General features: G+C 36.4%; 1 protein-coding gene across 1 annotated transcript in view; it reads left to right on the top strand.

Moving 5' to 3' along the window:
* Window positions 1-26,809, top strand: part of PLA2G4A (phospholipase A2 group IVA) — a 128,339-nt gene that overhangs the window by 97,023 nt on the left and 4,507 nt on the right. Inside the window, exons 13-17 of the mRNA XM_081299770.1 lie at window positions 596-667; window positions 5,194-5,439; window positions 10,825-11,009; window positions 20,116-20,311; window positions 21,761-21,918. Coding sequence (XP_081155896.1) covers window positions 596-667; window positions 5,194-5,439; window positions 10,825-11,009; window positions 20,116-20,311; window positions 21,761-21,918 — 857 coding nt within the window. The remainder of the gene's footprint in view (window positions 1-595; window positions 668-5,193; window positions 5,440-10,824; window positions 11,010-20,115; window positions 20,312-21,760; window positions 21,919-26,809) is intronic.

Here is a 26,809-nt window from a genome sequence, read left to right as displayed (position 1 = left end):
CACAAACAGGTCAAGTTTAGAAACACTTACCTGATTTATCAAAATTTAACCAATCTCTTTGCCCTCCAATGGTTCTTCCATTCTACTACTTCAGACTATTTTTTTTTTCTATATAAGGAAGCACCAATTCTTGATATCAAAAGGTGCATTTCATTTTAACAGATGATTTTTCAGTATTAGTAAAAATCCGATGATAATATATATTGGAAGCTTTTATTCGTTCTGTGGAGACTGTTTTTCTAGTCCCCTAGTATATTTTGGTATTATCCCTTTTCATGAACACCATTTAGTGATACAGTCAAGGAGTTATTATTAATATCAAGATTAACAAATAAAAATTCTCCCTTTAAAGTTACGAATGAATCCATTTAGCCTAATTTAATTTTCATGTCCTGGGAGATTTTTGTCTTCCAGTGAGAATTTGACAATGCTAGCCAACCTAATAAATCTAGATTAACAATCAGTCTAAATTTATGCATAGATCTTTTAGATCTTGTTCTGTGCTTTTGTTTAGTTTACTTTTTTTTATAATAAACTTAATTGTGAATTTTGATCCCTGAGATGATGCTTCAATTGTTTTGTTTTCTTTCCACAGAAAATATCACAGCAAAGCATATTGTGAGCAATGATAGCTCAGATAGTGATGACGAATCACAGGAACCCAAAGGTAAGGGAGTTGGAAGTGTCCTTACAGAGATCCTAAGAGGAGGACTTGGAGGCTTTGTCCGATTGTCTCCCTCTTAAGCTGCTGGTGGTGGAAGCAGTGGAGTGCAGGGTTGTCACTTCCTCTTGAGAAGATTGAATATTGCATCCTTCCTAGAATAGGCAGCAGAGAGAGATCCCCTTCTTTCTTTTTAATCCCTCAAAACTATTTCATTTGAGCAAATCCGAGGTGGTAGTCCGATCAGCATGGATACTACAATTTAGGAAAAATTTTAGATGACTTTGAAATTAAAATTTTATCTTTTAAAATTTTAGTAAGTAACATTGAAAAATTTTAAAAATTTAGTAAGTAACATTCTCAGGCCTTACACCATGGCCAACCCCTTGCCTCTTAGGAATCAATCTGTGATGAAGTGGGACAAGATTATCAAGAATTTGTTGCACATGTTGCACACAGGGCTTGGGAGGATCTGAGCTCTTTAACATTTTGCCAAGGTAGTTTTCAGTTTGATGTGGATCATAATGGTCAGTGAAGGATCTGGAGCAAGGATAAGGTGAACATACATGTTGCAAGGTAATCTTTTGTTGTTCTGTGGTAAAATGGAGAGACTTTACATTTTAACATAATTTTTAAATAACTATTTATAAAAATGTCCTCAATAATAAAAATAAATAATCAAAGGTAAACCCAACCAAAAAAAAAAAAAACAAAAACAAAAGAGAAGACTTTATAGCAAGTGGATGATGCTGTCCCATTACATTTTGCATATGACCATGTAGATTTTAGAAGATATCAAATGCTTTCTTGTTCAAAGCATTTGGTATCTTCAAGACTTAAAGAATTCTCCCAAGAAAGGTGTATATATAGGAATAACCGGTTTTATCCTTGCCTAATTATCAGTAAAATTGAAATTTTCTTTTCATAATGAGGCTATTACTTCCTCAGAAGATGAGTTTGTGCCAATTAGAGAAAAGGTGCCTTTTCCAAAAAAGTGAGATGCTGGGGCCATGGTGCGGCTAGTGTGGGGTGGCTTGTGAACAAGGAAAAGGGGAAGTCCTTCCCTGCAAAGTTGTGATCAGGCACCGGGCGTGGATAGGAGAGTGCAACTAGATTTCAGTCCTGACTTTCCCATTGCCTGCTACTTCAAGCAGCTAGTGATTTGCCCAAATACAGCAGCCTCTCCTTAGGCAAGAACCCAGGCCTCAAAAGAATGAGCCTTTTCCTAGCTCCTTCATTTAAAATTTTTAATTTTATGTATCCTTAGTTGTTGAAGGCTTTTATTTTGAATTTCCTTTCTTTTTTTTTTTTTAAAACAATTGTGTTTTAGTTGTAGATGGACACAATACCTTTTTAATTTATATGTGCTGAGGATGGAACCCAGTGCCTCACACACGCAAGGCAAACGCTCTATCGCTGAGCCACAACCCCAGTCCCTTGAATTTCCTTTTAATGAAGGAAGATAGGTAGTGCTAAGGGAATAGACATTATATGCCTGGTATTTTGACAATTAATTATGTATTGATCTAGGGACAACCTAGTAGACATGACATTGGTTGGTCAATTATTAAGTAAATTACTATAGTTGGCCGTCAGTACATTTGATCATCTCTGCAGTTCTTGCTGGTTTTTAAGGTTGAGAAGTTCGAGAACTCTTTGAACACACTGCTTTGGGGTTAGTAGTAGTAGGGATTAGAGGATGATATTTAGGATGTTTTTTGAGGTTCTCTTATTAGCCTTTGATATTCCTTTAAATGACTGTGGATGTTAACATGCCTTTTCATCTCTTCTTTTCTTCTAAGCACTCGTGAGCACTAATCATACTACAAATGTCATGGTTTTGCCATTTCCAGGCTTGAAAGTAGTTGGGATCATACAGGGGTAGCTTTTTCAGATTGGCTTCTTTCACATTGTCTTATCATGTTCAGATCCCTCTCTGTCTTTTCATGGGCTCGATAGCTCCTTTCTTTTTAGTGTTGAATAATATTCTTTGTCTGGATGTATCAGCTTATTTATCCCTTTACCTACTGAAGGATTTCTTGATTACTTCCAAGTTTGAGATATTATGAATAAAACCACTATACCCATCTATGTTCAGGTTTTCATCTGAACATAAATTTTCAAGTCACCTGGGTAAATCCAAGGAGCACAATTTTGGAATCACAGGGTAAGAGTGTATTTAGAAACACTGTTCAACCGTCTTCGAATGTGTCTGTACCATTTTATGTTTTTACCATTGATGCATGAGAGTTCTTGTGGCTCGGCATCCTGGCCAGCATTTGGTGCTATCAGTGTTTTGGATTTGAGCCCTTCTGATAGATGAGCAGTGATGTCTCACTGTATTAATTTGTATTTCCCTGATGTCACGTAATGTGGAGCAGCTTTTCATGTACTTACTCACCATCTGCGTATCTCCTTTGAGGAGATGTCTGTTCAGTTTGTTTGTTGGCCCATTTTTAAAAAATCAGGGTTTTTTTAGTGTTGAGTTTCAGAGTTTTTTTTTGTATATTTTGAATAATCATCCTTTACCAGATATATATCTTTTTCAAATAATTTCTCCTAGTCTTCTCTTTTTTATTCTCTTGAGGATCCTTAATTTTTACTCATATGATTTTGAACAAGGGGCATTCCTAACCTGAGTTCCTTCAAGTATATAGTGGAATCATCTACTTGCTCTTATAAAACTAATTACATCATCATCAAAGTAACAAATGGCTACAAAAATGCTTTTAAGTTGTAAAGAACTAAGTAAATAGAAGCTTGTATTTAATATAATAGCTTACAAGCAGTACATACATATCTGTTGACTGTTGGGTTTGTCTCACAAGTTTTGCCATTTGCAAATGTATTATAAAGAATGTAGATTCTCTGCTGGTACAGAAGTCAGGCTGTACTAAAGGAGAATAATATGAATAATAAGAAGCCCTAAATCTTTGGAAATAACTGAGTATCTTATTCATATCCTGTGTAACTTGAGATATAAATCATGTAAAACCTAATTTGTTTTGGTGAAATATTTTCTTTGTCATATTTGGCATTAGAAAAGTGTGGGAGTAGAAAATAATATATGTGCTTTTAATGAATACATAGTCACCTGGATTGGCTACCCAAAGGAAGATCCCTTCATTTACTCATCTCAGCTTAATCTTCACAAAGATAAAAAAAATTCAGTATTTACTGTGGCTTTATTGTGTTTAATATACATTTATCAAAAATTCTAACATTTGAATGTAGATTCTCCTTTCATTTAAAACATACACCCAGAGTTTTATATAAGGTTATGTACTTAAACACAGAGTTCCTGGAAATCATGACGGAAAGGGTTTAGGAAGGTGCAGTTATACTCTACCATAAAGTGTTCTTTGATTTTTATTATGAATCAATACTACTGACAATGGTGATCGAGCTGCAGCTGCTGCTGTAATTGTTCTACTATTAGCTAGTAGTGTTTATCAGGAATTTAATATGGCCATGCACTCTAGGAACTTTACATGGTGCATTATCCTCATGACAACCTTACATGGCTTACTGATAAGGAAATGGAAAAAGGGAAGTGCAGGTGAGTAGTCAGTAGTGGAGAGAGAATTGGGACCAGGCAATCCGATTCTAGTTCTGGTGCTTCAAGTAAGAACCCAATATAGCTTCCCCGCAGTTGTGATGTGTGCATAGGTTTTCAGGAAAGAGTCCCTTAAAATTGTTTCTTTGGATCATTGCTGAATTTTAAACCAACTTAAGGCATTTGTTTAAATTACAGAGTCTTAAGTCCTCAAACTTTGTAAGCACGGATGAAATGACAGGTCATTGGCTGATTCATAAGAACGTTTATTGAAGAACAAGTGTATGTTAAATCCTGTAGTCCATTCTCTTCAATTTCCATAATCCTTAATGTTTATTAAACAGAATAAAGATTCTTAAGAAAAATTAAGAACTACAGAGGATAGGATAGGTACTGTGCATATGAATTGTGGTGTGTGTGTGTGTGTGTGTGTGTGCGCGTGCATGCATGTATGTGTGTATGTATCTGTGTGAAGCCAGGGTAATGGAAGAAAATACTGTGAGAGAGGATAAGGGGGAAAATTGAAGAAGTTCACCTGGAAATTTAAGAATAGACCAAGTGTTACTGTCAAGAATACAACTTTTACCCTGCTTGCAGGTAAAAGGTAACTAAGAACATTTTAAGAACAAAAGTGATTATTTACTACATTGATTTATACAAAAAAGTATGTTAAATCAAAAGCCATAGAGCTTTATTTTTCATGTTAACATCTGATCAGCCAGAAAGGATCTCTTTTTATTTTTGGTACAGAGGATTGAACCCAGGGTGCTTAACCACAGAGCCATATCCCCAGCCCTTTTTAAATTTTAGTTTTGAGAAAGAGTGTCACTAAGTTGCCTAGGGCCTTGCTAAGTTTTTGCTGAGACTACCTTTGAACTTGTGATTCTCCCGGCTCAGTTTCCTGAGCCGCTGGGAAGATCTCTTTTTTAAAAGGGCATTGTGGAGTGTGTGTGATGATCTTTTCTTTTTCCCTTAGGTACTGAAAATGAAGATGCTGAAAGGGAGTATCACAATGATAATCAAGCAAGTTGGGTGCATCGTATGATAATGGCCTTGGTGAGTGATTCAGCTTTATTCAATACCAGAGAAGGCCGTGCTGGGAAGGTGCACAACTTCATGTTGGGCTTGAATCTCAATACATCTTACCCACTGTCTCCTCTAAGAGACTTTACCATGCAGGAATCCTTCGATGATGATGATGAACTGGATGCAGCTGTAGCAGGTAAGTTTGCAAAACATAATCAGTGCAAACTAACTCAGGGGAACTTTTTTTTTTTTCTGTAGAGAGAATCATCAACACTTATTTATACTCAGTTACAAGAACATGAATTTAATGTGTGAAGGGCTTTAAACTGCAGTATTTGTTTGTTTTGAAGAAGAAAATTACATCAGACAGGAAGTAGCCTAGTCATTGAAATATGGAGCAAGACCTTGGATATGTTTGTACTGGTCAGGGTTCACTGGCAGAAAATTGGAAACCCTCTATCTTGATAACTACAAGGGGCTTAAAGTGGGAATTAGGTACTTATAAAAATTTTCCAGGGACTCAAGGAACAAGCTTTGGGCTCAGCTTCCTGGAGTGACTCCAAACACTTTGGAACCATGCCTCCCCCACTGTGCCTGGCAACAGGAAGAGCAGAAACATGGCCTGTGCCTCATTTCCTCCTTCCAAACATGTGGGTGTTCCTCCTTGGCTGGGTCTCAGGAGCTGGAGCCTGTGGGAATGCGGTAACCTCTGCTCTGATCCCGGTGCCCTCCTGTGAGCAGGAGCACCTGCAGCACAGGATGGGGAAGGAGCTGAGTTAGCCAGTGTCTGCAGGACAGCAAGTCTGTCTCTCCTGCTCTCAGGAAGATTAGGAAACATTTAAAGCCACCCAGGAAGAATGCACTTTCAGGTTTGTCACTTAGCCAAATCCCCAAGAATAGTTCTCCACATCCTTCACTTCTGTTATAGACTAAAAAGTAAATTTTCTTAGCTGACTAATCAATATATCAGTCTTTCTCCTGATGGCCATCTTAAATTTTTCTACTTTGTAATATTGTCATCTTTCCCTGAATTGTCCAAATGTCATTCCTCAATCATTTCTGCCTTAGGGACATTGGATAGGATTCTGTAAAAACCTAAATGGAATGAAATGGAATGTTTCAAAATCCTTTTTACTGCCCTTTGTTTGTGTCATATCTATAAAATATTTGCGAGAATTAAGAGATGATATTAGGATTTTTTTTTTTTTTTTTTTTTTTTTTTTTTTTTTTTTTTAGATTTGGCAGTGCAATTTCTATTTGTTGTCTGGGCTTTAAGGGGAATTACAAAAGGGATCCCTGTTGTTTGAACCAGATGAGTACAAACTCACCATATTTTGTATTATGTTTATAGTGTTAAACTCTAGAATGTGAGGCATGTCCAACTATAGACCTGTAATACGAATTTTCGTACTAATTATAAAAAAAGTGAATGTATATTCTAAAAATTCATCCAAATTAAAAATACATAGGGGCTGGGGATGTGGCTCAAGTGGTAATGTGCTTGCCTGGCATGCACGGGGCACTGGGTTCGATCCTCAGCACCACATAAAATAAAGATGTTGTGTCCACCGAAAACTGAAAAATAAATATTAAAAAATTTTTAATAAATATTAAAAAATTCTCTCTCTCTCTCTATTAAAAAAAAATACATGGAACCAGTAACATTACTTTTCTTGTTCTGTGGCACATGATTGTAACATTGCAATACCAATTAAAAGTGTTTGTTTTTTCCCTAGAAAATTATGCTTTATAGATAAGTGATGTTGGGTTTTAAAACCAAATTATTCTCTCAGAGCATTGAAATCTATAAAGAGTCCAGTTATTTTCCTCTATAAAAAAGGAAGACCCAAGGAAATAATTCCATCCTTTTTGTCTAAAATGGCTTGGCAGATCTGGGATTGGGACACAGGTCTCTTGGCCTTGTTCCTAAGCCTTTCCCTTCTGTTACACATCATCCCCTTTGGTTTTATTAGTCATTGTCTTGCTGATGTAAGGATGGAAGTTTTCTTTCTGTAGAGTTTATTGCATCTGCCTTACGTGATCACTTTGCCAACATCACTCCTCTATGGTTGCACAGCACGAGTTCTGCACTCTACATTTTAACAACTTCCTGGTAGTTGTGCAATATTTTATGTGGATTTGGTACCATTAGGATTGCCAGCTAAAAAAGCAGAATTCCCAGTAAAATTTTAATTTAAAACAATATGTATACTGTATATATACAAGTAATACATGTGTAGTACTTACAACACTTGGGACATACTTAGATTAGGCAATTATTCATTGCTTATCTGAAATGCAGATTAAACTGGGCATCTTGTATCTTCATTAGCCAAATATGGAAACCTTAGTTGCCTTGTTAGTTTTCTCACTTTCATTCAAATTGTTCTACATTAAATTTTTTTTTTTTTTACTTGTGGATGGACACAATATCTTTGTTTATTAATTTATTTTTATGTGGTGCTGAGGATCAAACCCAGTGCCTCACATGTTTGAGGCAAGCGCTTTGTACCACTGAGCTACCCCTGCCCCTCCCCTCGCCACAGCCCTTGTTCTACATTTTCATCTTCTTTCTTTCCTTCCTTCATTCTTGTACTCACACAGTATTTACAAGAAAGTACATTGTGTTTGGCCCTTAGGATACAATAGTCAACAAGACAGATGTAATCCTTGCTCTTATGAAGATTATAATCATTTGTCCAACCTTCCTTGAAATTTTGATTCATGGATGGACATATATGCTTTGTTTAACAATGATAGAAAAGTTAAGTAAAACTAAAACCAGCAGTGCTGATCCCGATGGAGGTGTAAGCCAGCAAGGACACAGCAACCTTAATTGAGGATAAAGCTGCAAACCAAGAATATGGGTAGAATATAGGTATTTTTCTTTATATATGGGGTTTGGAGAATAATAGTTGTCCATCATCTTATGGGACACTTTTTTCATTTGATGCCCTTTGAAAGAATAGTTATGAGCAATTTTCATAAAATAATAGAAGAAAACATAAAATTTCAGTCATCTCAAATGACAGTATTATATAGACTAAAAATTTATTTTTTATATATTTTGAAATGTTCTAACTAAAATTATTTTAAACCAATGGTATTTGGAAAGCAATTTGCATTTCTTAATGTGTACCTCATTAAAATTACATTTTACTCATTTCATATTTATTCAACGGAATATATATGTATATGTGTATATATATGTGTGTGTGTGTGTATATATATATATATATATATATATATATATACACGCCATATGTACATGGGGTACTAATTTTGGTAAAAAAAAGAAAATCAGTTCAGTAATATATCCACTCAGCTTTATTGTTTACATATCAAAATTGCTCAAAATAATAGCATTTTAGACCGAGTTAGCTGAATGATTAGTGCTTTTTCAGAAAGTTCTTTCCTAAGATAAATCCTGTTTATCTCCTTCTGTCATTTTCAGACTTTAGAATGATCATATGTTTGGAATTAAAATTAAAAGATTTATTACAAACATCATTTCAGTTCAAAAAGTTTTCATTAAAATTCCTATTTATTATACAGCTAAAATGCCAAATTAAAATATTTTACTTTTACATAGCCCCATTCAAAAAAATAGAGACTTTGAAAAATTAATCTAGACATTATGATGGGCAAATATTATATTTTAGTTTACCCTCTGGTGATTACTTCTACAAATTTAAAATTTGAATGCCTTAAAACAGTCTCTCAACCTAAGTGGATAAAAGTGTGCTATTTTGTGCCTATTACTTCACCTTGCAGAAAAATAAGATAGATTATAAGATGATAAAATTCCCCTCATTAGTTTACTGCAAAATAATTTAAGATCTGTAGAATCTGATTTCAGAGTAGCCATTTGTTAGTTACATGACTTCTTTCCTGTTTACTTTTTGTGTTTATATTATTTACAGTGACACACACCAGCTGGAATAAATCAAGGCATGAGTTAATTTAGGCTAGTGTTCAAAACACAGGCATCCAAATATTTAGACATTATAAATTGAATCTGTGCGATATATTTATAAAATGACAATCACAAATACCCACAGTTGAATGACTTTTTGGAAATGTCACATAATTATAAAACACAGTTATGTTTTCATATCTATCAGAAAATCTGATTAACTCATTCACACCTTTGGAAATTTGTATGTTTTAAATTATAAGAGAATGTTCTTTCATGGTGGCATTTATTCAACTCTCTGATTTTTGAGTAGCTGTTATGCAATAAATTGGGTCCAAGTTCAAATACATTTGGAAAAATTGACAACTCTGTCTCCCTCTTCACCGTGAGATGGGATGCTCTGTTGAGTTTAAATGCTTCTTAAAGGTGCTTCAAATATAGTACTTTAAAAGCAGACTAGTGTCTGACGTGAGTGTCTCTGTTCTCCTGTAGTAGACTGTCTAGAGGTTGGCTGGCCTCCTTTACAGACATGTGGGAACAATGTGTGAACAAGGAGACAGCAAAGCAGATGCCTGGCATTTCATTTGGTTCAAATCAAATCATTTGGTTCAAATCATTTTTTCTCCAGGAATTGAATTAGGACTACCACATTTATATGTGAAGGATAGCGTAGTATCAGTATTAATTTTTTTCCCCACAAAGTTAACAATCCCTAAATCTTGATGCTTCTGAGACCCCTGATCATCTCCATCCATTCTCCTTCTATTCTAGCCACTAGGTCTTCCCTCCTCGTGGAAGCTTCCCTCCCCATGCTGCCCCCTAATCTTTAGTTGACCAATTCTGTATCATTATTCTCACTTCTGCTCAAGGTTTACTTCTCAGAGAGCGCTCTCCTGAATGTCTAACTGACTACTTATTAGAATATTGCTGTCTATTATTTTCATTGCTATATTTGTGTCCATCTGAATTATCTTGCCAACGTATTTATTTACTGATTTATTGGAAGTGTACTTAGAAAATAAGCTCCAGCAGAGCAGAGTTGTGACTAATCCATTCAGTGCCCAGAATTGTGCCTGAATAGTGGTAGAGAATACATACTTGTGGAGTGGGTTGGCTGGGCTACTTTCTTGGACTCTTTCTTGGACTCTGATGTTGTAGTGGGATGTACGCTCCACCTGTGACACAGTGGGAATTGCTTGAACTGCCACTCCCCAGTTTTGTCACCCTAGAGGTGACTTTTAAACACTTTGCCCTCAATTTATAGATGTTCCCTCCATCACCTGTCTGTTAAAACAATTAAACAAGATCATATATGGGGAAATGTTTTGAAACCAGTAAAAGCCTCTGTGATGGGACATAAAGCAGTGAAAGAGGTCATAGCTTAGGGTCAAGGCAGCGACTGGGCTGAGTTCGTATCATGCATTGTCCCACTGAATCTTCTCAGCAACCTTATTTGGTAATTACTCTTATTCTGATGTTGCGGATGAAGGGATTTAAGATTTAAAGATGATAATTAAATTATACAGTTGTCAAAGTTAGAATCATACCCAGCTCTATTGTCTCCCAACCCCAAAGGAAAAACACAGGGAATTCTGTTTCAAATGTTTTTGGATCTTAAATAATGTCAAATGATCGCTTAATTTATTCTTATTTTTTTTTCTTAAGACCCAGATGAATTTGAGCGAATATATGAGCCATTGGATGTAAAAAGTAAAAAGATTCATGTAGTGGACAGTGGGCTCACATTTAACCTGCCGTACCCCTTGATCTTGAGACCTCAGAGGGGCGTTGATCTCATCATCTCCTTTGACTTTTCTGCAAGGCCAAGCGATACTAGCCCTCCGTTTAAGGTAAGGAGGCTTTATATAGCATTCCACTCTCTACCGTGTTCTCTTACAAGCCTTATAGATCTCTTAGTTCTCTTGACCCTTAACTTTATTCAACAGAGATCTCTCAAATGCCATCATTATTCTTGGGGCTGGGGATGTAGCTCAGTGGTGCTTGCCTAGCATGCATGAGACCCTGGGGTAGATCCCCTGTGCCTAAAAAAAAAAAAAAAAAAAAAAAAAAATACTCCTTGACTTCCACTCATATAGTTAAAGCTTTTAGGATGTAGTACATTCTTCTAATACAGTACTGGTTCTGGTGTATTCAATGGATTTGTTTCCATTTATATTGCTTCCATAATGAGCTTATTCAGGTCTAGAACACAGCCGTATATGTGCATTTGTTTCATTTAAATCATCATAATTGCCTTGTAAGCATTGGCCAAATTGTGTGTATTTAGGACATTTTTAGTAAGTGAAACGAATGAACTGCTGTAAGTGGGATGGAGTTTTTATCTGTACTGCATAGATTAAGAAACAGAAGATGAAGTAAAATAAGCCACCATCTCCAGCCAGGAGGAGTAAGGATTCTGATAACACATCTGGTTTTCTTTCTAACATACTGTGAATAAGCTGCTCTCAAGACTAATAATGATTACAATAATACTCTTTAAATATATGGAAAACTCACATTTTCAGAATGCATTCATATTTGATTTTTTTTTGAGGCTGTTGATATTATTCAGACAAGGAAATAAGGATTGGTGACATAAGATCTCATCAACAAATTGTGTATATTATAGAAGATCGGGTTATGAACATATTGGTGTATCCTGGAATCAACAAACAGAGAAATAAATGAAATAGAATGCAAATGAGCACATTTGAGTGATTGGAGCTATCTGATTGGAAGGGACAGATATTAACCCTTAGGGGGGCTTTAGGGGAGAATTTAAGATTGGATGATAAGACAAGAGAATCAGTGGAGGGTTTCCAGCAGACAAATGATTTCATGAAATTGGAATTTTATGATGATTAACCTGAGGGTGGAAAGTAGGATGAGTTGGAACATAGAGGGCAAAGGATTAAAATTAAGAGATATTTACCATAACCCAAACATAGGATTATGAAGTGTTACACCAAGTCGGGCGACTGTGAACACCAAGAGCAGAATTTGATGACCCAAGAGGAACAGTGGGGAGCTGGGTTACAACGATGACTCCAAGATGCTAGCTTAGAAGCTGGTCTAGTGGTAGGAGACACTGTATTATTCATTTCACCAACGGGGGTGTAAATGTCAAAGCTATCATTTTATACATGAATCAGAGCTCCGCTACTGCAATGAGTTGATACTGAAGGGGGGTTTTAGAATACCACAGTGTACTACTAAAAAGATGCCTATTTTGGAGTTGCTTTAAAATGTTGATTCATTATCAATGATTGAGAAGAATAGCTGGACATGGTGGCACAGGCCTATAATCCCAGCAACTCAGGAGGCTGAGGCATGAAGATTGCAAGTTTGAGCCGAGCCTGAGCAATTTAGCGAGACACCATCTTGAAATTAAAAAATCCTCTGTTGGAAGGAAGGAAGGAAGGAAGCAAGGAAGGAAGGAGAGAAGGAGAGAAGGAGCAAAAGAAGGAGATAGGAAGAAAATATACTTGCAAAATACATAAAAATTTAGAATATCCTCCAAGTACTTCTAGACAACAACTACTGGAATTTTGTTTTTTTCTTTGTGTGTATGTGTGCCTGATAATGTCTTGCATTCTGCTTCTTTCTGCTTATAACCCTATTGTGATCATTTCCCATGCTATTAAATATTTTTAAACAAACTTAATTGTGGGGCTCTGGTTGTAGTCCAGTGATAGAGCACTTGCTTAACATGCATGAGGCTCTAGGTTCCATCTCCAGCTCTGCAAAAACAAAACAAGCAAACAACAACCACTTACCAAACACGATTAAAATGGCAAATGGTAAGATATATATATGTACATGGGATATATACATGGGATCTCTGCATATGTATACGCAGGATTTTATTTAACATTGTTCCTTTTCAACTTTTAGATTATAATTTTGCCATTTTTTCTATAATAACATCCTTGCACGTGAATCTTTAATCAAGCTTTTATTATTTCCAAGCTTGGCTGCTAGGTACATATCCATTTATGGCGTTTAATAATTCTAGATTGCTCTTTGGATAAGATGCACCAATTTACACTACTGTATCTGTATATGTGAGTTCTTGTTTCACATTATCTTTGCTGACATAAAAAAACCCAACTACTATTGTAACTACAGAACTCTAAAAAACAAAAAAAGAGGGAGAGAGAGAAAAATATTAAGACAAAGTTCAAAAAGTTCTGTGATATGTTAGGGCCAATAACCCCACATTTGGGGTTGGGGTGGTGGCTCAGTGGTAGAGCACTTACCATGTACATGTGAGACACTGGGTTCTATCCTCAGCACCACACAAAAAATAAAAATAAAGGTTAAAAAAGTTTTTTTTAAAGTAAAAAAAAAAAAAACCCATGGTTTTGCTTCAGTTTTCTTTATTTCTTAAGAGACTAAATAGTTTGTCATACTTATTATATACTTATATTTTTAAACAACTTTCAATTGGGTTGTTACTGCTGTACTATTGATTATTAAATATTTATTTTATGTCTTAAATATACTAAAGTTTGTCATTTTCTAAATATTATTAGCTAAAGATTACACAATACCTTTATCTTACTTATTTCTATATATTTTTGGTAGTGGGGATAGAACTCAGTGGTATTCAACCACTGAGCCACATCCCCAGACATAAAATATTTTGTATTTTATTATAGACAGGGTCTCACTGAGTTGCTTAGCTCCTCACTGTTGCTGAGGCTGGCTTTGAACTTGCAATCTTCCTGTTTCAGCTTCCTGAGCTGCTGGGATTATGTGGTGCTGAGAATCAAACTTGGTGCCTCACAGGTGCTAGGCTAGCACTCTACCAGTGAGCCACAACCCCAGCCCACTGTGTCATTTGAAATAAGATTGTTTTTATTGCTGGTGATTTGTTGATTGAAGTGCTTAGGTAATGATTTCTCCATTGGTTTTATTCTTGAAATTCATACTTCTTACTAAGGTCAGTTACATATGGAGTGATATTATTCTTTTTATGTTAGTCTTTAAAATATTTTAATTTGTTGATATTTCTAAATATATTGGACATGTAATAACATAATCCCCTCTAGGCTTTTTTTTTTCCAACATGATTTTGTGATGCTTCCTTTATCATATACTGCATCACTATTAAGGGGAACAAGGATCTATTTTGTGTTTATCTCTGGTGCATCCATTAGTCTATGTGAAAATCTGACATGTGAAAAACCTAATGCCAAATAAGATATCTAATGCTAAAATAGGGTACTTGCTTTAGATATAGGATAGTAGGTTTGAAAATTGATGAGGAATCTATGTGAAGTTCTTTTGATAGGAGGAGAAAGCACCACTGTAAGAACTGGATATTAGCAATATGATTGTAGTAGGGTAATTAAACAGTGAATCATTTTCTTGTTTTTGAGACCCAGATATGGACAAAATTTTTTCATCAATGCATAGAGCATTTGTTTGATGAAAAGTTACAATCATTGACTTTATTTATTTATCTAGCATTTCATAACTGTAGCATTTTGTAAGTATAGTTAAATCTCAATTTTTATCAGGAAGATATAGAAAGATGAAAATCATGGTTTCGAATAAAGGCAACCATAATTTATGTTACATCTGTGTTATAACTGACCTTAAAGTTAGTGATTTTTTTTAGGTCAGAGAGTACCTTAATATTTGTCTGATATAGAATCTCTGTATTAACTTATCTAAGAAAAGCAGCTCTGCGTTTCATTTATCAATTTTTTTGTTAATCTTTTAGTAATTTAGATATATACCATGTTAATTAGTTTACCATCAGGGTCCATCCAGTGACAATCCTGATGGGCTTTGTCTTATAATTTGGTTGAGAAAATAAGGCAGAATATTCAAACTCAAGTCTGAAAAATAAACAGAATGTGAACTTAGTGGGAACAGGTTTTTGGGTTTTATTGAAGAGCAAGTAAGCTAGGAATACAGAAGAGTTCAGAGTTTAATATTGAAGAGTTTTTCCCTTTGATCTTACTAAAAGTTCTTTCTTTTTTTTTTTTTTTTTGGCACCAGGGATTGAACATAGGGGCACTTGACCACTGAACCACATCCCCAATCCATTTTTTAAATTTTATTTTGAGACAGGGGATTGCTAAATTGCTTAGGGCTTCACTAAGTTGCTGAGGCTAGTCTTGAACTTGGGATCCTCTTGCCTCAGCCTCCTGAGCCACTGAGATTGCAGGTGTGTGTCACTGTGCCCAGCCAGAGAGAATATTTTTAAGTTATTATTCTACAAATTATGTCATATTATGTTGCCATATACTAGGCATATATCTGGCTATCTTTTGCAGTGCTCTCTTAATGCTTGATTAGTGATCACAAGCTAGAACAATGGTTTTTATTCCCTAAAATTAAAGGAAAAAAGGAAAGGGAGAAGGAGAAGAGAATGCAAAGAGAAAGGAGAGAAGGAAGAAATAAGGAAGGACAATGAAATGAGCCAGACTTCACAAACTAAATTTATCTCCCTATATTTCATTCAGGGTCAAAATTCCATTAAAATCCATAAATAAAGGAAAATAATCTGTTTTCCACATTAATCTTATGTTTTTACTGACATGAGGGCATGACCTGTTCTAGAATCCTTATATATGCTTTACTTATAATTCTTAGGTTGGGTCACATCATGGCCAAACCGGTCTAAGCATTAGCTTTGTGGGCACTGTTTCTCCATGGTCAATAAGGGAAGTGTACAGTTCTAAATGTCATACTTGCAGATGGGCATCTTATATTAATTTGCTGGAGTTGCTGTAACAAATCACCTCAAACGAGGTGGCATAAAACAGCAAAAACATGTTTTTCACACTTCAGGAGGCCCAAAGTCTCAAAAAAGGTGTTACCAGAGCTGCTTTGTGGTAGAATTATTCCCTGTCCCTTCTGGCTTCTGATGGCTCTATGTGTTCTATGGCTTGGCGTTGCAATACTCTAATCTCTTCTATAAGAACAATTATCATTGAATTTAGGGCCCACTCATATAATCCAGGATGATTTCAACTTAATATCCTTAACTTAATTGCATTTGCAAAGAACCTTTTTCTTAAGTTAGGTCACACTTAAAGGGCTTGTGTGTTTAGGACATGGATTTATGTTTTAGGGAGACATCCTTCAACCCGCATAGGTCATTAAGGATCAAATGTCTTGTGCTGGTAGATATACCCAACCTTGATTTCTCCAACACTGATTTTTGTCAGTTTATAGTAACCTTGTTATTGAAGAAGAAGCAGCGAGAACATCGAAGTGCTATGTCTAGTCTATACACCATTGAGTTGAGAAAATTCTTTTCATGCCTTTTGCATTATGAAGTTCTTGAAGCCCAATATCAACATGTCTTTTAATGGAAGTAAGAGGGACCAGAACCATAAAATAATGAATTCTACGTTGTAGTTTCCATCTGTTGTCTATTATAATAGTTGCTTTGATAATTTATGGTGATATCTTTGTTTTAAAGATTACATTATTATAACATCCCTCTCCCAATCTTGAAAATCAGTTTTATATAATGAAAGCATCTGAGAATAGTAAGAACATATCCTGTGTTTGCACATAGATAAAAATCTCATCTCCTTTAGTGAAGAGTTAAATTACTTTTTGTGTATATGCATTTATATAGATAGAGGTTTTGTACATTTAAAAAATACATTTGTATGCTTACACATGTATTTATATAGATTGCTATATGTTTATATATATATAAATGACATATGTATACTAGCATGCCATTCCTACTATAGTTCGGGTATATTTCTGGTTTTGTTTTTGGTTTTTCACTTCAAGATGTTTTAATCATGTTTGGTACTTAAAAATGAGCACAAACATTTTACCAAGCATCACTTGGAAGGATACCTTCCAATTTTTTTTTTTCTCTCTAGAGAACCGTTTTTAGTTGGTGTTAGGTAAGTTTTCCATAAATGAGTCTGTGGAAATGAGAAGTATCCAGGTCTCAAGCAATAGGAATGCACAGTGATAACAGCACAGTTTTGGCATACTGCTGGCATTTATGGTACAGCAATCTTTTTTTTATTCCCTGCCTTCTTCTAAGGCTTTTTTTTTTTTGCAAACTAACGGCTTTACTCATAGTCTGGGTCATTGTTTCTCAGTCCCTCCAGAGACATCAGAAAGGAGACGGTTTTTCCATGCCGTAATCACAGTTCGTAGTCATCAGTGTTTAATCTTTTCCACATCAGAATCACAGAGAAAAAGGGAAAGTCTCCATCCCTCCTGGATCCCAGTGTAGAATTATCTATCTAAAAATAGCCGGACTTTTCCCTCACGTAATTCCCTTTTCCTCTTCCTCTACACATCCACGCATCTTGGGTCGCCTTTGAGTCATGGTTGTAAACACTAGAAAGCTCTTTCTTTTTCTTCCCCGTTCTCGCAGTTGCTTCATAGTGTGAACTTTTGGTTTTATTTTGATGTTGAATAATCATGGGTGAATAATTGTGAACAGTGCTAGACAAGAAATAACATGCTGATTAATTCAGTTGAACAGGGGGCGGAAAAGAGGGTCAATGATAAGTTTTCTCAAGTTTCAAACAAGAAATTACTCATTATATATATGGGATTAGGGACAAAACTTTACTGTATTTAGCATGTCAGTTTATGAAGCAAGTGTTTTCATATCCATTTAATCTTTTGTTCTCCTGGATTTCTGTTTCTTTGTAATGGGATTGAGAGAGTTGATCAGCTTAAAATTTCTGGCATTCCAGAAGCATTAAGATCAACAGAATTGAATGAAATGTGTATTTTTTTTCTGAGTTTAAGGTACTAGTTAAAGGCACTTGTTTTCCCTGACTCTAAATTACTGGGATTTTTGTGTTTTCTATCTGACTTAATTGTCATAATGGTCCTGTGAAGAAGATTCTAGTATTATCTTTATTTTACAGAGGTGGAAAATAAGGAACGGATGACCTCTGGATGAGGCGGGGATTGGGAGCCATAGTGAAGAGCTCAATCCCTGTGGGTTGTTACAATCCTTACAGTATGATTAGGGGTGTGTTGTTGTATATTGCAAATCCCCCCAAATAACTTGTTCCCTGCTGAGCTGCCTTGGGTCATCCAGCCAGCAAGTTGAGGCATCTCCTTAAGGTGTGCTTTCAGAGTGCACAGCCAGGCACATGGCTGTCCATCATGAGTCCCACCTCCCTCCTACTATACTATACCTATTTATCTCCCACTGGTTTGTAAACTCTAAAGCTTCAAGGACCACCTCTGCCTTGCGCCTAGAGCATGAAAGGTGCTGAATAGTGATTGTTGAGTGAATTAACAAACACTCTGAGGAAATAGTCTGTGTATACTGCATAATCTTATGACCACTTGAAAATTTCCATAGCATTTATAGCAATTTTAGATTTGCGTGGTTATATAACGATTATCTCTCATGCACAGGCTATATATCCCATAGTAAGAAGAGCCAAGAATGTTTTACTCACTGTTAGGACCCAGCTCTTAGCATGGTATTTAGCTACTAATGATTATTATTGATCGGATCAATTTGATGACAAGAATATTCTTTAAAATTTAAGATTCTAATCATGGTTTTCCCCAAAATCTCCTCTAAGAGTTTCCCTAATACTTATTTGTCTCTTGTCCTTTTCTTTTTCTTCTTTGTTTTCCTGGCTTTTTTCTTCCATATCTTTTCTTCTAACACAATTTATTTATTAAATATTTGTTTAGCACTTAATATATGTAAGCTCTCTTCTAAATACTGGCTAATCTATTTAATTCTAATTGCAATCACATGAAATATGTTTGGTATTATCATTATTCATAGTTTATATTTGAGGATATTGGAGACAGAGACATTAAGAAACATGTCCAAAGCCACAGAGCTTGCATTTGGACTAAGGCCTCTGAACCTAGAGCCTGTAGTTTACACTATAATATTCTGCTTCTTACTTCTCTCTCTACCCCTGAAGCTGCACATAAATGGAAATGAGTTCCATTAACCACATCTCTCCATATTGGTTTATGTTCTCCAAGTTTAAATATAATTTATTTTTCCTTACTTAGGCACTAAGTCAGCTAAGACTTTATCATGTTGCTATCACATGTGTCGTGGCCAAGAATAGACCTGACAGAGCTTAAATTGCTATAAATGCTATGAAAAACTTATAAGTGGTCATAAGATTATACAGTATACCCAGACTTTTTCCTCAGAATATTTGTTAATTCACTCAACAATTACTATTTAGCATCTTTCATGTTCTAGGTGCAAGGCAGAGGTAGTCTTTGAATCTTTAAATCTACCTCAAATCTACATTTCTTGCAAACATGCATTTCTTGTTCAGGCTACATGTGAACAACTGCAGATCAGCTATGGTGGCTCTGCCCATGTGCCTTCTCTTCCTGGTGGGGAAGGACCATCCTCTGATTAGGAAGGTGCTGAGTTGTGTGGTATCATACAACCTGCCACACCTTTGATGAAGCTCAGGAAGCTCTGTCAGGTCTATTCTTGGCCACGACACATGTGATAGCAACATGATCAGGCCAGAAGCTCAAATTCTTTTTCATAAACCAAAGAGGAAAAAAGCTTATTTAGACAGAGTCAAATATTTTTATAGACATAAAATGAATTAATTTTTAATTTTTTAATACTGAGATAGAGATGGACATAGGTTTAAAATCCAGTAACAGAGGGATCTGCATTCTATATCATTAGACTTTTTCTTAACTCCGAAGGGTTAAAAAATCATTTAAATGGTTATAGATACTCTAAATCCATTATATATACACATATATATGTATATATGTATGTGTATACATATATAAATATAATTGTCAATATTGAGTTTGCTTGTAGAATAACTTTATAGATTTTTGAGATTCATGGGCTTCTTGAAGGCAGGATGTATATATCCTGGTGAAGAGCACTCTGCTAGCAGATAGTAGACCCCTAAGGAATATGGAATGATGAAGACTGAGAATGAGAATTCCCAATGCATTTTTCTCTTTTCCTCATAGGAACTTCTACTTGCAGAAAAGTGGGCTAAAATGAACAAACTCCCTTTTCCAAAGATTGATCCTTATGTGTTTGATCGGGAAGGACTGAAGGAGTGCTACGTCTTTAAACCCAAGAATCCTGATGTGGAGAAAGATTGCCCGACTATCATCCACTTTGTTCTGGCCAACATCAACTTCAGAAAGTACAAGGCTCCAGGTATCCTTGCAATAATAATATATTTCCTAAAACAGAAAACAGAAATCTGGCAGAAGAACAAGACTGCTATTAAGCTGATATTAAGCTGTTTCACAATGGCCCTGTTCTACCAGCTGTTTCAACAATGAGTGCATCTCGAGACTGCAAGTACCTTTTTCCCCCGAAGGTCACTCAAAGATGTAGAAACTGAAGCTCAGCAAAAATCTTTGAGACTTTATTCCAAGACTTTGGAAGATGTGGCTTCTGGTCAGTTCATGTCCTTGTCATAGTGATAGTAAATACTTTCCATATCACCTTCATGAGAGAGATCTTATTTCAGAAAAAAATGATGCAGAAAACTCAGGAAATTCTAACTGACCACAAAATCAATGTCATCTAACAACAAAAAATGGCTAGCAAATTCAGGTCGCCATGTTTTATTTCATGGAAAATGAGAATCAAGTTCAAGGAATAGCTGTTTTGTTTGACCACATCCAGAGTAGTCTTTGACCTTCTCTGTATCCTAGAAAACACTAATTAACAAAAGCAGATCTACAGATTGATAAGCCAGATGCTTAAGGTCTTAAAAATAATCATGATATTTTACGACCACAAAAGGTAGTTTTTCATTTTGTGAATGGAAAGACAACACACAGGGAGGAGGGATAAGAGAAACCTGGAGAAGCTGGTCTTTTCTAGATTTCTCAGGGAGAAAAAGGATCATTAGGGGTGGAGTTTGTTGTGAGATATACCTTGTCGTGGAAGAGCAACTGGCTGGTATTTTGGTTTTAAAGTAGTGGAGCACTTGAAGCCTAAAGAATCGTCTCTGTTAATCCTCAAGTGAGCAGATGGCGTGTGTGAGGCCAACCTGTAGTCGGATCTCTGTGGCTTAAGACAGTGGATAACGTTTTGGTTTGGGCTCTCCCATGAGACGATTCTGAGAAAAGAGTTCAATTATAAGTTAGTCAGAAGGAAGTGGGGAAGTGATAGAGGGAAGAAAGGCAGACGACAGACCATGTGCTAGTAAACTAGATACCACACAGGGGAACTTGACCTTCCTGGGGAGGTCTAGGAAATTAAATAGAACCTATGCCCCAGAATCATGCTTCCTCCAGGCATGGGAGCATCGGTGTTTATATATCAACTCCCTAGAGTCTTTGGTTCACTGCTGCCCAGGGCAGAGTGTTATTTGTTAGGAGCTCCAGTCTGATGGTAATGGGCAAAGCAGCCTTCCACACTTTCAGAGAGGAGGAAAAACCCGAGGCACAAAAACACAGAGACTGGCAGTTGAAAGGCATCTGTTCATAACACACAGAAATGATTAATTTAGGGATATTACAGATTACGTGGCCTCTGTGGAGCCTCCCCATTGCTATCTTCACGGCTATTAGTATGTATTATTCCCTGGGTTTTAGAGATGTTTCATACTTTTCAAAATAATGCCATCTGTAACTGTTCTCTGACATTTAGGTGTTCCAAGAGAAACCAAGGAAGAGAAAGAAATAGCAGACTTTGATATTTTTGATGACCCTGAATCACCCTTTTCAACCTTCAACTTTCAATATCCAAATCAAGCGTTCAAAAGGCTGCATGATCTGATGCATTTCAATACCCTGAACAACATCGATGTAAGTATCTCCTTGTGACTGTTGGTAATGTCAACCTGCTTTTCATGTCACGTGAATACAGCAATACCTCATTATAGTTAATCAAAAAGAAAAATAAGGTTCATGAATGACTACTCAAATTTTACCACTTACTCCTCATGAATTATTTTACTAATCTCCAGAAGAACCCTACAAATTTTACCAGTAAGGAGATTGATACCTCCAAATTACCAGAGTCTACGTTTTATACTCTTATTTGATTGAATGACAGTTAATACTCATCTTCTTTCCCAAAGTATCCAGGGTATTCAACACATGATAAGATAAATTATAAGGAATAAAAATGATGTAAAGGAACTAGAAGAGTAGGAAAGTGCCTGCAATCAGGAGTATAATGGATCTGTAAAGATATCATGAATTTTAATGAATGTATTCATGCTTTTAAATGGTTGATTTTTGTGGATCTCAGGAATGTAAGCAAATGTAATAGCCTGCCCCATTTTTCAGGCCTTGAGATAGCAAATGTGCTTTGCTTTAGAAACTCTAGAAACAAGCTGTTCTTTTCAGTATAAATCATTCCTATCACCAGCACATCTGCTGCTAAGATTTTGTGTCTGGTAAGATTCTTCAGCGTAGAACTCACCATTTAGGAGTGCTATTGTGTAATGGAGATCACTGGCTCCTCATCCTAAATCATAGTGTCTGATTAACAATTATCAGTTGTGAAATCTCAAGTCTGTTGGCCTCTTAGGTTTCATACATTAATTTAAAAAAGAGGAATAAGAGTAAAAGGAAAGAAATTAAATGGAGAGAGAAAGGCATCCTGTGTTGAGTCAGTGTGAATGGCCCAGAGGAACTCATAGTGTGTGCGTAAGTGTTCTGTTTATATGAATTTAACTAGATTTTTGTGAGCTAATGGAACTCTGGCGCATCTAGTTAGCTTGACTATTGAGTTTGCCCTGAGACTACTAGTGATAAAGTGTGTGCCATTGTGGCAACTGTATCAGAATGTTTATGAATCATTCTTTAATTTTTATAAATGAGTGAAATGTTTCCCAATAAGCATCAGTTTCTACAACCTTAAAATTCGTTCTTTTCAGCCTGTGTATGCAAATTTATGATTAATGTAAAACATTTTTATCAAAATTTATAGCATTAACCGTTTTCTTAACATTAACATATCTCTTCCTCCTTTTAAGAAATCTTACAGTGGACATCTGAAAGCCTTGTGCTGCATTATTTCTGTAGCAGCAGTGAGAATTAAAGACAATTAAGGAAGAAATCAGTATTTTAATCAATGACATCAAACAGATGTATTTTATAAAAGCCCCATACTAAAAGAGAAGAAAGCCAAGGAGTTATATCACAGTAATCCTATTTTACCAGTGTGAATCCAATAACATCAATATCCAATAAAATATATTCTTAGGGATAAATGTATTAAATTTGATAAGTCATCCTAGAAATGGAAAGAACTAGACTATAGGAATATATAAATATCCTATTGAACTTGGAAAACACACACATACGCACATACCTTAAATGACTGTTGTTTTCAATTCTGGTTAATATAAAACCTGCTAAACTGTTTGCTCCAAGGAATGATACAGTTCTAGTTATCCATTTTACAAGAATTCTTCTAAGTAATTTTTGACACGCAGATGAAGAATTGAAAGCTTGAACAAAAATAGACTGAATTCCAAAATAACTCTCAACTTACAGCTTATCGAATGTTGATTTTTCACAAACTATTAACTAAACATTTATTTTTATTTTTTGGTACCAGGGATTGAATCCGGGGGCACTTAAACACGGATCCAAATCTCCAGCCCTTTTTTTCATTTTGAGGCAGGGTCTTGCTAAGTTGCTTAGGGCCTTATTGAGTTGCTGAAGCTGGCTTTGAATTTGGTATCCTCCTGCCTCTGCCTCCTGAGCTGCTGGGATTACATTTGTGCACCACCTTGCCCAGCAACTAAACATTTTAAATTGCTTTACTAACGTTTTTGGAATGGCATGTACAGGGGAAGGTCATGGGATTTTTATCATCTGTAAATCCTAGATGAGCTACTTGTGTAGCTTTGAATAAGCTAGGCAAACTCTTTGAGCCTCAGTTTCCCCATCTCTAAAGCAGGCGAAATAGGACCCTCCCCAGTAGCAGTAGTGAATTTTTAATCAGGCGATGTGTGAACGATGTCCTACAAACAGTGTCTGTTCAACAAATGGAAATCTTAGCTACACACATCCATATTCTGTATCCTTGAAGGTCTGATGTAAATATACCCTAAGACCTTTGCAAATGTTTAGAATTCACAAAGTAGACAAGTTTGTACAGGTAATGATAGCTGAGGCAGGAAGAAATATTTTTTTTTTTTCAAATAAATGAATGGAGGCTTTGTCCTAAATTCCATGACCATTGAGACATATGTTCAAGTGATCCCTCCCCTTGCTGTATGTATGTGTGTATGTGTGTGGTATTCAGGTAAAATTTTCCATTTTTATTGACATTTTCTCTCTCCCTCCATACACTTTAACTGGAAAAAAAAATAATAAAATATTGGTAAGTGACAGTATATAAAAAGCATCAAACTTTTGCTGAGGTTTGGGTGCTGGGCAGCGTATCAGGTTCAGACGCCAGCCAGATCTCTCATGCCCACATCATATGAACAGACCGGAGTACTGATTTATATTTCAGCAACACAGCACATGATCTGTCAGGGGTGTTTGCAAATAGCAGACTCTCAGACTCTCGGCAAAAATCACTTATTGGCCAATCCCAAGAAGACAGTTTTTGGCTTGTGCCTGTATCCACTGTGGCTTAACGTTTCCTCTTGGGTTTACTCTCTGACCTGAGTCAGCTCGGAAATCGCTGCCCTGTCCCTCCATGCTCCTGTTGCTTCATTTTCCTGGGCCATCCTAGCTGGCGGGTGTTGCCGACGCTCAGTTCCAGTTTATCCTTGGAGGACTGTGGCTCTGCTTTTGCTCACTTGGTGACAGTGTTCTGGGTTTCTTTTTAGCATTAGATTCCTGCACTTACTCAATCGTCATGAATTCCTATCCAATGAACTTCGCCTCAATGCTTTTACAATTACAGTGTCTCATGGTTTTTTGGTTACCTTGTTAAAAACTTAACGTATAGTGACTTATACTGGTAGACATGTGGTATGTGGGAGATGCAGAGGCTTTGGAGTCAGACCAAATTGGGTGTTTAGATCCTTTCCCCGCTGCCTTTTAGGTGGGTGATCTTGGATGTGCTATTTAACCTTTCCCTTTCTTCATTTGTAAGGGGAAATGATGATACATACCTTAAGGATCAAGGTGGGGCTTATGGGCTGGGACTGTAACTCAGTGGTAAATCACTTGCCTCGCTGTGTGAGGCACAGGGTTTGATCCTCAACACCACATAAAAATAAATAAAGATATTGTGTGTCCATCTACAACTAAAAAACATTTAAAAAAAGGACGGGGTTTAAGTGAAATAATAAAACTTAAGGACCTGTCATGTGATAAGCACTTGGGAAATTGAAGCAGTTAATATAATTGTGGCAATCATTATTGTTAGTGTCCATATTCTCTTCTGCTTTTAATTTTAAATTTGAAGCCCTTTTAAAACAGTGAGGCTCCTTCTTTACTTTGTATCCTACAGAGATACTGATCACGACACCTGGCACCTAAGATAAATATGCAATACATTTTTCATGGTTGACTTACTGGGGGCAGCAAGGGTCCATATACAAGGTGCTATGGCTGGAGGTCAAGTTCCTCACCATGGGAAATCTACATGTTGTACCCTGGTCACATAGTGTGGCTGCAGCTGCACTCTCCACGTATATACCACCACCTTGGTCTGGAGGGAATATGACAGCTGAGACTTTTTTTTTTTTTTTTAGGACCCATTGATTTAGCAATCACATGCTTTCCAGTCTCACTGGATCAACATGTTTAACTCAGTCGCAGCAATTCTAAGAACCCATGTCTCAGTTAATTCGGCATATACTGATTATGTGTTAAGTAGTAGATGTTATTTAAAATGAGGGAAAGTACATATCCAGAAGTACTGGCACCTAATATTTAATGATATTTCATCATCTTAATGAAAGTAGCTGGGTACCAGTCAAGGTTCTTGTCTTTTCAAAAATAATTTGAAAGTTTCTCATTACAAATGAGGCCCTAATGTATTAGGCCTGTAGGGGCAGAAGTCTGTGATTCCTTTCCTGACCATAACAGTGGGTGATAGCCGACACCCCTACACCAAAGAGAAGTTAACAATTTGTTTGATCCTAGTTTTACGTGTGTGGGAGCCTTCAGAATAAAGACTGGAAGACCCCAGGTGAACTCCCCATTTTGATTCCTAGGTTTCATGAAGCGTGGACATCTGTGTAGAAATCTGTTTCTATAAAAAGGGTGTGGACTAATGCTGACAGACTGAGCAGGGAAACCCAGCAAAGTCTTGGCCTCTCCCAGCATTATTTTCTCCTAGTAGAGGTAGGCCCCATCTGAAGTGGGTCCTGTGATCTACTCTCAGACCCAGGTAGGTAGAGACTTTTTGTATGGCCAGCTCTAGACAGAAAGGCAGGGGGTGATTAGGCTTTCATGGCTTGCTTTGGGGGAAAGGAGTTCTAGTTCCTATAACCCACTTGGGAGGAATCCAGTCTCTATGACTTGCCTGGGTACAGTAGGCAGTGGAGACAGGAGCAGGAAACTGGAAGAGGAGGAGAATAGCTTGCTTCTGAGGCCTTCAACCTGGGGTCTTGTTTTTTGTTTTTTTTTTTTTTTTGTGTGTGTGTGTGTGTGTATGTGTGTGGGGGAGAGTACTTGGGATCAAACTCAGGGGCATGCAACCTCTGAGCCACATCCCCAGCCCTAGTTTATGTTTTATTTAGACATAGGGTCTCAATAAGTTGTTAGTGCCTCA

This window comes from Spermophilus citellus, assembly GCF_964194105.1.
Source record: "Spermophilus citellus genome assembly, chromosome: 6".
Classification (NCBI taxonomy): Eukaryota; Metazoa; Chordata; class Mammalia; order Rodentia; family Sciuridae; genus Spermophilus; species Spermophilus citellus.
Note: the sequence above shows the minus strand (reverse complement) of the source record. Positions and strands in the feature narration are given on the sequence as shown.